A 12,527-nucleotide genomic window follows, 5' to 3' on the forward strand; every position below is an offset into this window, starting at 1 on the left:
AGAACGCGCATTCCGATCGAATGAAATCGAAAGAAAAAAATATACCTATTTCTCGATGAAAGGTATTTAATTTGTTTTTTTTTCCTTCTTCCTTTAGATTTACAGTAACGTTAGGACAACGCTGTAATTACAAGAAAATATCGCAGTGTCAACTATTGTCTGTGTTCATGGTCGTTGATCGCGTTGAAGTTAGCAACGTTTTTCTTCATTTTTTTTTTTTTTTTTATCGTAAACGACGCGTAATGAGACGAAACGTTATTTCGCAAATTTTTCAACTTTCTGAAATATAGGCAAACCGTATAGTACGGCAACATGCATGCTCATATTTTAAAAAATTTCCTCCTTCAGTCATTCTAAATATGGAAAACAGTGATGATGGAAAAAAAAAAAAATTTCTTCAATCTTTCGTTACGATAACGTTACTAAAATCAACCTCGGTAGTCATTGGCACAACATTTTTCTCTGTATTCCAAAAGAGACGACAAATTGACAACCACAGAGAATGGGATTCGAATAAATTCTCTCTCAATAAAGTTCAAAGTTCATTCTAAAGAGAAAGAAGAAGAAAAAAAAAATACGTGATTCTTTTTTATAATTTCCTCTCTTCAGGTTCAGAGTCAGCCACGCGCGCGTTTCTCACTTTTCGTCATCATCTTGTTTCTGGATTCGACTCACCGTCATTGCGCATTAAGAAAATGTAACAATAATTTGTAACACCGCGGGTATGAGCAAGCTTGATAAATAATACCGGTGGAGCCCGGGTTAGATGAACGACGGTACGACGGTCTCTAGGCGTCGGCAACTATGTGAGCACTCCTCTCTCTCTCTCCCTCTCTCCGTGTATATATACACACGTATATATATATACATATATCGCCACCTGTAGACACCTGCGTTCACGGACAACGTCGCGTTATTGCGGCCTCCTCTCTCCCACCTGCACCGAGCACCTGAACGCAAACGAACCAAGAAACTGTCTAGCCAACTAACGAAAAAAAAAAAAGAGAGAAGGAACCACGAATTTCACGAATATCGTCAACCGCACCCGAAGCCTCGTAGTTGTACTCCGATCTTTACAAATTATCGACACTCATTTTTGTTTTTTTTTTTTCATTACTATTCTTCGCTTTTCTCCGTCTTTTCCTTGTTCAAGTATCTTTTTTTCCTCTTCCAATCTTATCTCCGTGCTTTCGCGCCAGTTTCCTACAGTTTTCCCACATTCTTGTTTCGTCGGTTTTGCTTATGCTCGTTTATTTATTTATTTTTTTTTTCTTCTACCTCTTTTCGTTTCATTCCGACATCGCGAAGCACCGCAATCCGGTTCCCCAAGCTCTCGAGAGATATTCTACCAAGCGATGGGCGGACGTCTGTCTACACAACTGCGGGCAGGTCGGCTTGCTTGCAGAAGGACTCGACGTCCTCGCAGATACATACTTCACGTGTATGCATGTGTATACATAACGGGCACACATGCGTGCATACGCAGATATAAATAAATGTCTACGTGATTTTTGGGTCACTCACAATGAGATCACCCGCGATTGAAAACTTTGTTAAATAGACAACGATGTTGAAGTTGGTAACGTTACTTCTCAACAATGCATGTTTGGGAGAAATCGTTACTTCGCATCCTTACAGGATTATCTGAAATTCGTCTAGTTATAATCATGGCAAAGAAAACGTGTTCACATTTTGGAAAGGCAACGGCTTACGAAAAAATCTTTCTAAAATTTTACAACGATTTATTTCATGATGTTTCCTTACGTTAACGTTACCAACTTCAGACTTGTAATAGATATGCACATGTATACATGTGTGTTACATCCGACGCGAGTTTTTTTTTTCTTAGTTCATTTTAGAAGAGAATTTTGAAAATTCATATATATATGTACCTTCAGCCGTTGAAACGTAACGGACTAACAACAGTTATCTGTACATATTACGATTACAAAAGTTATGATGACCGCCATTTGCAATATGTATACCCCCTCTTTCTCTCTCTATCTTTGTACCTGCGTTATCTTCGGACTCTTGTTTCTGTAGCATTATTTATTTGTTTTATTTTTTTCTGGATCGTATCAGTTTTTGACATTCTTTTCTCACCTCTTCCATAAAACTCGTTCATTATTTTTATTCGATAAGTTTTGCTCTATCTATAATACTTCTTCCGTACATACTACGTGCATAAAAACAGGACAACTAAGGTCAGACGTACCGTGTGACAACGTCTGCAAAAAGTCTGGAGAGAAAAAAAAGAGAAAAGAAAAAGAAAAGACGAGTAATAAGAATGAAAAGGAAGAAGCAGACGAAAGGAACGGGGGCGGAAAAAAATAGATTTTTGCGATTGTAAAGTAAAACGAGGAAGAGGGGGAGGGAGATTTTTCAACAACTTTGTAAATTACCAAATTGGAAATCATGAGGAGACATGAAAAAATTGTCGTTGTATGTATATATATATATTATATATATATATATCGCAATCTCTTTCACCGATTTCGATCGCTCAACTCGTTCGTTTTTCATTTTTTTTTTTTTTACTTTTTTTTTTCTTTTTTGTTGTTACTTTTTCGGTCTTCTTTCTTTTTCAAGTCTTTTTTTCGTTTCGCCGGGGCAACGCGCGCACATTTTACCTCGGATCTTGCCCCAAGGCCACCAACGCATGGCGCGCGGGTTTCGACGAGCCACACGGACTTGGCTTGGCTTGGCTGGTTGGTTGGTTGGTTGGTTTGCTGGCGTTGCCACGACCGATAACGGCATCCTGGCCTATACTGTTATTGTGCCCACAAGAATATATCCGAACAAGAATCACATGCTACGACTGCTTGTGGGAGAGAGGGAGGGAGGGAGACCGAAGCTATTCTCTATCGGTGCACAAAGAATTCTTTTGCGGTTTTGTCTACTCTTTTGCGTATCTGTGTAGTGTACTCGTGTGACATCTATTCCCCCCCCCTTCTTCTTCGTCAATTTTTACCAATTCGTTTATTCGCGCGCTGTCAAAAATCCGACTTGGCCGTTGCTGCCGCTTTCGCAGACAGACAGACAAACAGACAGACAGACAGAAGAACATTGTCGTCGCAGACTTCCGGAACATCTCTAATAATATGGCTACAACGATTATTTTTTATTTTTTTACTTACATTCTTCTACGTTTAACGAATTTATCAAACTATATTCGACGATGTGCGAAGAATGATAAAAACAACGTATGGATTATAAGATTTATACTCAAACACCGTCACCAACAACCATGGATAACTCAACAAATCGTTCACCGACTTTCCTGCCGCATTCGTAACTACAAATAATATCTTTTGAAAGAAAGATTGCTCAATCCTGCAGAGGTCAATTTATCCGATATTATAAATCGAAATCTTCAAAGAATTTTTAATTAATATGGGTAAAAGTAAGATATGGTTTTCTCTTTCGTAACGCAAACACTGAACAATTTCCCCCGTCGGCGATAACGAAATATCCTGATATTTTCGTGAGAATCATTTCTGAGAATACTTTCAAATATTTCGAAGCTTTTCAGCTGTACTTTCTCTCCCTGATTTCTTCGCCCAGTAATATTGATATTTCTAGGAAAAATTTTCCGATTTCCTAAACCAAATTCTACAAATTCTATAATATTTTCACCGTTAGGTTAAAACCAACATTTCACGACTACTTGCCGACACACCGAAGTATCCCTAATTCTACAAATTTCACCTTCCAGTACGTTCGACCGACTCGTTTTTAATTCCCTGACTACATACATCTGGATAATTGTATAAAAATGCGCTAACCTGGGATACGACGACTGCACCCTAAACAACAACAACTCCACAAGATGAGAAACCTGGGTAAGAAAAGACTGAAATAACCGATACAAAATCCTAATCCAAAACAACGCCGCAACCTTAAAATAAAAAAACATGGATACTTGCCTAATCATCGATACAGAGTTAGAAAGAAAAAAAACTCCACCCAAATTTGACTCGCGGGAAGGTTTCACAATAAGACGAGGTATCAAACACCGCCTACCCTTCTACCAAATTACAACCGACGTACCTAAATAGACGAGATCCAAGATGCGTGAAAGTTTTCCACCCCGCGCGGTTCTCAAAAAGAGGTGTTGAAAACCAGAGATATAAAATCTAATAAAATTTACCTGTAATACGGTGATCCGAAGGGTGAGCAGTAGAACGGATCGCTGTGCATATGAGGCGGTTGTCCGGGAACGCCGGGTCCCTGGGGATGCGGATGAGGTCCCATGGGTCCGGGTCCGCCAGGTCCGCACATGCCGGGTCCACCCTGCGGGCCCTGCATACCAACGGGGCCCCCGGGCCCCATCTGCATATGAGGGGGTCCGCCGGGGTGATGCGGCGATCCGACCATGTGCGGTGCGCCGGGGTGGTGGGGGTGGGGCGAGGGCCCACCACCCCCCATGTGGGGGTGGGGGTGAGGCGAGCCCCCCATCATGCCGTGGGGCGGCATGGGGTGGGGGCTGGGCGACGCGCCGTTCAAGTGAGGCCCGGAAACCCCGTGAGGCGTGGGGGGCCCCCCACCCCCGTGGCTCGGCGTCGTCGTCGGCTGGGGCGGCGGGAGGGAGGGGCCGCCGGGCCCGCTCCCGAGGGGCGGCAGGGGCCCGTTCGCCATGTTGTTGAGCTGGGTCAGTGAGGCCGCGGCCGACGCCATGGCCTGGAGGGGGTTCGCGGCGCCCGAATTCACGACCGAGCCGAGGGGCGGCGAGAGTATCGCCGAGGGGGGGCCCCCTAGGCACCGGCCCGAGGTGCCAGACACGCCGCTGCCGAGGACGGAGTTCGGACCGCCGCCTCCTGCAGGGGCGGACGAGACGCCGGAGTGGAGGATACCACTAGCGGGGCGCTGCGCCACCCGCACCGGCATCACTCCCCCCTCCAGGACGCTTCCTGTCTTCGCTTCGAGCCGTCGTCGTCGTCGTCTTCCTCTCTGATTTCGAGGCAATTTTACCCTTCGCGTTATCCCTCAGGGCGGAGAGATGCCTACGTGTAACCGCTACGCCCCTGGGGCCACACCGCTCGACGACCCTTCTTTATTTACCGCGCGATACGAATTCCCGCGTAGATTTTACGTCGCCTACGATCTTGCGACGAATAGAGGAAGGAAAAACAAAAACAACGACGACAAAAACGGCGACGAAATGAAGAAAAAAAATAAAAAAAAAAACACGTCGTTTCCTTCGATTCCGCACTCCAATTACAGGTATACGCGAAATCAAGTCTCTCTCGTCGGAATTGTCATCCACTTACTCGGACAATGTTTATTTCTTATTATCCTCGAATTTCTATCACCGAGCAAAAAAGAAGATGATAAAAGTATGCTTTCTCTTATGTTTTTCTTTATCTATTTATCTCTTCGTCATTCACATATTTCACTCATTAAAAAAAAAAAAAATTTGTTTTATTCACATCGCCATCGCGAAGACACTCACTTTTTTTAATACCCCTCACTCTTTTTCGCTATCTCTCTCTCTCTCTCTCGCTCTCTCTCTCTCTTTCTCTCTCGCACTCTTGCTCTCCCTCTTTCGAAAACAACGAGCTCGATACGCCTTGCAAGATTCACTTCACCGAATCACTGAACAAAACTTTTTGTAGTTTTTTTTTTTTTTTTTTTTAATTTATTTATTTATTTTTTGTCTAGTTTTTTGTTGCTTTGTCTCCCCACCTCTCTCTCTCTCACTCTCTCTCTCTCTCGCTCTCTCTCTCTCTTTCACTCTTTCTCCCTATCGTCACTTTATCACAAAAACACACCGTTATCGTCGTTTAGTTATCCACGTCGTAGTTTCATATTTTGTTCGAAAAATCCTCGCATTCCTACATACACTTGGTAATCGCAAAGCGAAAAAAGAGTGAATAAGAGAAATTTAAAAAAAAACAAAAAAAAATCGAAAAAAGTCACCGCGATTTCCAATATTGTTGTTATTATTACAACAGCAACGCGACGCGATATAACTTTCGATAAATTCCTCCGTTTCACGAATGTCGAACCGATAAACAGAGGCTCTCACAGAGATTAAGAAACGAACCACCTGCACGTTTTACCGTTTCACACGACGAGGAATTTCACCAATCCACCCTTAATCACCGACCGAATACATCGGATTACTCACATCACGCACACGACGTACGGTCGTACGGTATAGAAAGAAAACAAACATTTCAATTTCCACAGGTTGAAAATTCTCATCGTTATTCGCCAGCGACAATGACGACTACGATCGACGGTTGGTTCGACTTCCTTTTCGTTCCTCGGCTCTCTCTCTCTCTCTCTCTCACCCTCGTTCCTTAATACCACCCTCCGACAGATCTACCGCGTCGCGTGTGTCGTCTCGTTCTATGCACGCGGTTTATTGCAAGGAACGAAGCCGGTGCTCGTAGCACGTGGCTGTCACGTCGTCGTCGTCGCGACGTATCGGCCGCTGTCGGTGGTGCAGCAGGGTGTTACTATCGGCGTGTATTTATCGTCCCAGAACGATCGCGCGACGCCGAGTCGACCGGGACCGAAGAACATCGTTGCGTCGTGACGTGGTTGACGACGACGGAGACGATTATCAACGTAAAGCGATCTGTCGCTGTATCCGCAAATTCTATCATTCAGAATTCGTCAGATTTTAATAGTGTCACCATTCCCCTTCGGTTCTCCGTCTTTTTTTCCTTCATCGGTTGAAACCGCGCTTCTCTTTCTCTTCCCTTTACTCCGAAAATCTCGTACGATCGTCGAGTTTTTCTGTCATCGATCACGATCGCAGACACGAGAAACAAACTACTTGGAATTACACTTGCGCGGGCGATTATTAACCGGCGTTTAATTTTATCCCGCGACCCCCGATCATCTCGAATTTTATACACCGATATCGGTATTCTTCATTTTATCATTAACAACCACTGAATCGATAAATCCGCACGTATATTCTCACTTTGCTTTTACAACTGGATCGGGACGAAACGCCCCAACTTTCAAAACAAGTATCGAAACGTTGCAACGACTGTAATTGCAAAATAACCCTGGCCCACAATCCTTTCTATAACTCACTCACAATTTTCTTTACTTTATTCTTCCCGCCTCACGGGCGTGTTTTCACGGTTAATTGTTTTCTCATTTTATTCTTACAAACGTTCTCACGTTCACCCGATTACAACCAAACAACGAAATAATATCAGAGCAAACGTGCGTAAATGGTTTAAATTCGTGAAATGCCCGCTGCCCTCGTAGTAATAAAAATTCCTTCGCAATTGTACAAGTATATGGTAAACACCGCGTCTAAAACCATCCCCGCTAATCAAGTAGAACGTAACAACGTCCGCCGCGGCAAACTCGCTACAGAAAACCACCCTGCCTCTTTGGTCGCGTTAGCATAACTGCGGCAGCGGCGGTACTGGAGGCGCCACCGTCGAGTCGTCGTCGTTGAGCGAGCGAGCGAGCGAGAGAGAGAGAGAGAGAATAAGAGAGAGAGGCGATGGGTGGGAGGAGAGAGAGCAGGCTAGAAGAGACGGGAGCAACTCACAGCCGAGGGGAGAGAGCGAGAGGAGAGTAGTAGCTATGCGCGAGGGTGGTGAGCAGGGAGGGGCGGAGGGGGGGGGGGAGGAAGCAGCGGAGGTGGGGGGAACACACCAAAGTAAAAAAGCACGGGAGAGCGGGAACCGAGCGGCGGGTAGGGGCGGGGAGGGGAGGGGGAGCACGGAGGAGCGACTGGGAGCTCTCCGGTTAGCTCGTTCTCCCTCCCCCTCGTTCGTTCTCTGTCTCTCTCTCTCTCCCTCGCTCTCTCTTACTCTCGATCCCAGCACACGACGACTGCTTCTCTATCTATCTGCCTCTGCGCTCGCCTCTCTCGGCTGCGAATATTCTCGGATGGGGGAAACCCACGTGAGCAAAGGACGCGTTTCGTCGTCGTTCTGCTCCAAAAGCGTCTACGCTACACTTCCACAGACATTATATTGCCCCGCAAACCACCCCCGTACCTCCCACATATCCCCCTGTTTTCGCCATCCCTCTTACGGTGGAAATAGGGGGGTTAAAACAAAATAATAACGAGAGGGTAAGTATGACGAGAGAATTTTTTTTTTTTTTTTTCAAATAAAAACAACAACAAATAAACTACCATAGACTTGGGAATCGGATAGAAAGTATAACAGAAGAAGAAAATAAGATTTATTATTTTAAATAATTGTCTTGTATTCATTCTTTAGTCCTGATATTATGTAGAATAAATATCTACTGGATTATAGATTGCATATAAAAACGATAGAATTATCTGCGATATTTCTAATCTAGGAGTTTGGCGTCACCCAAACCCTGGAGTAAATCTTACGGGGAGGGCGTGCATGATCAATCGGTGTTACAAATATTATAGATTCTAATTTTTCTATCTTTCTTTCTTCCACTCTCCCTCTCCACCCCCTCCCCATCTCTCTCTCTCTCTTTCTAACTATATTTTGCTTCATCATCCGTTTCTTCTGTTACAGATGAAGATGTAGAAAGTGACGGAGACCGAGTGATCAAACAGTATTGGTATAAAATACGTAGGTATCTCTATTGACGGACATCGTGTATACATATACAGCTATGTTGTACAAACTATAGAAATAGACAAGCACGGTGATCGATGAACGTGATTTGATTAACGAGCGACAACCTTGCCGCAATGTGGATCATCGATACAGGTGTGAGAAGGAGAAAAGGACAAATTAACAACCCTTGCTCTACAAGGGAGTCGGAGTTGTATCCCTTTCGTTATCCACGTGTCCGATGTTACATCGTGTACGAATATGCGGATTCGATCTTTCACGTTGGATTGATCTTCGATCTTCGAAAAGATTTCTTCTTTACCTACGGCTAGTTCTCGTACCTATAACACGGATCTTTTGTTGTTCACGCGACAAGACTGAAACCTTTAAAGAAATTGTAAAATGAAGAAAAGAAATACATCCAGAGAGAAAATATACACAGTGCGTCAATTTTTCCCGACCCATAAGACCACTTGTGCCTGCGTTGACATTTTCTAAACGCTGCAGTTATTCCGTACAATTTCCGAACAGATACGCACGCAGATACAGGTCCGTATCGCGTGACCCTCTCGAGAAAATTCTTTCAACTAGATATAGGTACAAAAATGCATATTATGATTCACAGCATCACCGCTACCGTCCAGTATCATCTCTTTCGACTATCCAGCCTCTCCAATTACGATCGGATAATGTCGTTAACCTTGCGCGTAACGTACGTGTAATATAATGCGTAACAGAGACCGTGGTAACATTTATTGTGTAGAGAAAGATATTTCTTCTCTAATTAACACACGGCGAGTGAGCGTGAAAATCATTCGTACATTAAACAACAGCAGCAGCAACACAGGAAGTAAGAATAATGCCCCTAAATAGATCCCCAGATCGTACGATCTCGAAGTGATATAAAGTAAACAAAGTTTAGCCACCTGAATATCATTCCCGTTTATTATACCTTGATTCATCGTCATTGTCATTATGGCCGTTGGATATGGAACCGCAAAGACTACCGTTTAGAAGTGGTGAAATAGCCGTAAGAATAAACGAGCGAACAAACACACGGATCCAAGTCCAAACGGAGAAAGGTAGAGAGACGAGTTAAACGAGGCGTTCAATTTCGGGAAACCATCTACTCGTGTCCAAACTCCAGAGTCTCGACAGCGCCTTAAGAGAGACTGGACATCGGAGCGTCGAGGGAAACCCGGGTTAACCTCCAGGTAACCAACGCGGTACTCGTCGAAGCCGCAGGTAGAAAAGAGTAGAAGGAGAAGGAAAAGGAGGAGGAGGAGAGAGAGAGAGAGAGAGAGAGAGAGAGAGAGAGAGAGAGAGAGAGAGAAGAGAAGCCCGGGAGTAAAGGAACAGCGCTACGCTACCGTACCGAAGAGCAGCAACGATCCAGAATGGCCAGAGTCCAACTTGGGACCCTTGGCGACAGTCCTCGAAGCGTCAAAGGTCACGGGGCATAATAACGAACAACAATAACCCAGAAAAATGTCAATTTGTTAAAACTGTGCCCACCTTCGGACACGAGTACACATCGAGTGCGATAATAGTTGTCGTTTCTAGCGAGTTTCGCCAACGGAAACGTAAATCTGTTTATTCGTTTGCCTTTGTCTCAAACAATCCCTGAGCATCGATTTGTCGTTCTACAAATATCGAATAACCATCGCAACGGTTAGAATATTGAACCATACGAGATATGGAATACCAACAAGACACGTCACAAAATTTTCATTGATGAAAATTGTCAAGTAATAGGTGTACGGTAACCGCGATAAGAAATTCTCACGTCGATATAAAGTGGAAATATTCTCGAGCCACGTGGCGACTCGTCATCGGGCGACCGACGCGTTTCGAGGGCGATTTAAGCATCAGCCAATAATTTCCAACCAAGAAAGGGGAAAAATCGACAGCAACTTTAACGGGTGTACACGCACGCCAGGGTATACGACCTTACGTCTTCGGGGGCTGTGGATTTGCCGCCGCCGCCGTTCCGAGACATACCCGTCGACTCTAGACTACCAAGAATTCCCCGGGACCATTAATCTACCCTGCGCGACACCCCACACAGGTATATTCCTCCTGCATTCGGACCCAAACCTGATCCAAAGAAACCAACGGCATTGTCCGAAGACCGAGTAATACCCACCGCCGAGTAGTAGAAGGAGAAGGTGGTGGAGGAGGAGGACGACCTGGTATGCGTGTGTACCCTATAACCCAATCTGACCTAACCTTGCCCAACTTCAACTTAACCCAGCTCACGGTGGACTTTGCCCCAAAGACGGTCGCGACGCGATGCGCTTTAGCGCCAAACTTGGCCTCCCTTACCGCCTCGTCACCTATTTGTGCAAGAGGATGAACTCTGTACGTGATTCACCATTGCCAATTGACCCGGTTTCCCGACTACCCGTGATTTTAGTCATCGACTTTTCACGAAAAGAGATTAGGTTCGACAAATGGACTAATCGGTATGGACATTGTACGGTTTCTCATACTCTTCTTATTGTTACACCGTGTTTAATAATTTAGTAAAAAGTACGATGAATCGTGAATAGAAATTTCTCTCGTTACGAGTATCGCGCGTACGCGCCGACCGTTCTTAGATGAAAAATCAGAATCGCGACTGAGAAAATCGAGATGAAAATAATCCGTCGAGTAAATAAAAAAAAAACACCTAGTACAAGAGAGAGAGAGAGAGAGAGAGGAGACGAAAAGAAAAAGAAAAATATAAAAAAAAACCTCCACGTTCCGGAGAAATTCCCACGCGGAATTATTATATGAGAGGAGGCTGGCAACGCCCGCGCGCGATATAGAAAGAGAGCGAGAATCAAGAAGAGAGAACTGAGCCGAGCCGAGCTGAGCTGAGCTGAGCTGAGCTGAGCTGAGCTGAACCGAGCCGAGCTGAGCAGTGCAGGTCGGCCGGTCGGGGAGTATATAATAATTATACAGGCCGAATATAAAGAGTCCTGGCGGACGGACGGACGAGAAGGAAGAACTGCAGTCACAGTCGAGCGGGCTCCTCCGTAGGTATATACCTGTATGATTTTGGTCACGCCAGACGCCTGTACGTTGACCTCCCGGGCCCAGAATTTACTCATCGTCTTATTCCCGGGCCTCCGACGCAGTCGAAGACAAGTCCCGTGTAAATGATGCCCCGATCCGTCCGGGATTTTCAATAAAATATCCGTCATACTCGCGGGCGATCGAGATTAGGCCGGTGCAACAGCGGTCGGTCTTTGCCGATCGAGTAGGGGTGGGGGGGGTGAAAAACTAGGATTGATCATTGGTGGAAGAAGGAGCGGAGTGTCGGATTTTCACAGACGCGGATAGAAGTTTATTCGTAGTATTTAAAAGTGTGGACATTTCAAGTATACGGAAAATTGAAGACATACGGAACGACAAAGTGTAGAGAGATCGAAACATGGAACGGCGAAATCGATAATCTGTGTATTGTCGAGAGGAATTTTGACGATTTTACACTTTGGCATTTCCATGTTCTGACCTTTCTAATCTTTCACTTGTCCGTACTTCGACGTTCAACATTTTTAAATTACACATGTTATGATTTCACTTTTTTATAAATTCGATATTCTGACCCTTTACCCCTACCCGAGTAAAATCTCTACCTTATTATCGACTATAATTACACGGCATTTTATTTTTTATGCCTGTATTATCGAAGCCCGCGCATCACTGATGTGAAAATGGCGCGGTTGGCGAAATTCTACAAGATTGAACGCTGAAACAAAATGTCCAAGAATATGTTGATTTTTTTTTTTTTTCCACTCGCGAAAAACGCCGGGAAATTTAGTCCCGCTATATGAACGCTGATTAAATTAAAGGACTTGTACATTTCATGATATTATTTATTAATTGTGTGTACGCAAAAAAAAAAACTACGGTATTTGGACATCAGCGATGCTTAGACTTTTTATTATAACAGTAAAGATAAGTGACATAAAACGCGTTCGTTAAAGACTTTACCGTTGCATCGGCTTAAAATTA

At 44.4% G+C, this 12,527-nt stretch overlaps 1 protein-coding gene across 6 annotated transcripts in view; it reads right to left on the reverse strand.

The window, feature by feature from the left end:
* Positions 1–12,527, reverse strand: part of LOC124307487 (LIM domain-binding protein 2) — a 114,217-nt gene that overhangs the window by 48,539 nt on the left and 53,151 nt on the right. Inside the window, exon 1 of one of the 6 annotated variants that reach the window (XM_046769169.1) lies at positions 4,151–7,434. The exons of 1 other annotated variant lie outside the window; for it this stretch is intronic. In XM_046769169.1, the coding sequence (XP_046625125.1) occupies positions 4,151–4,887 (737 nt within the window). In that variant the 5' untranslated portion in view covers positions 4,888–7,434. Of the gene's footprint in view, positions 1–4,150; positions 7,435–12,527 lie in introns of those variants that run through there. 4 more of the 6 variants (XM_046769172.1, XM_046769168.1, XM_046769170.1 and 1 more) reach the window with 4 other exon arrangements.

This window comes from Neodiprion virginianus, chromosome 6 (genome assembly GCF_021901495.1).
Source record: "Neodiprion virginianus isolate iyNeoVirg1 chromosome 6, iyNeoVirg1.1, whole genome shotgun sequence".
NCBI classification, from domain to species: Eukaryota; Metazoa; Arthropoda; class Insecta; order Hymenoptera; family Diprionidae; genus Neodiprion; species Neodiprion virginianus.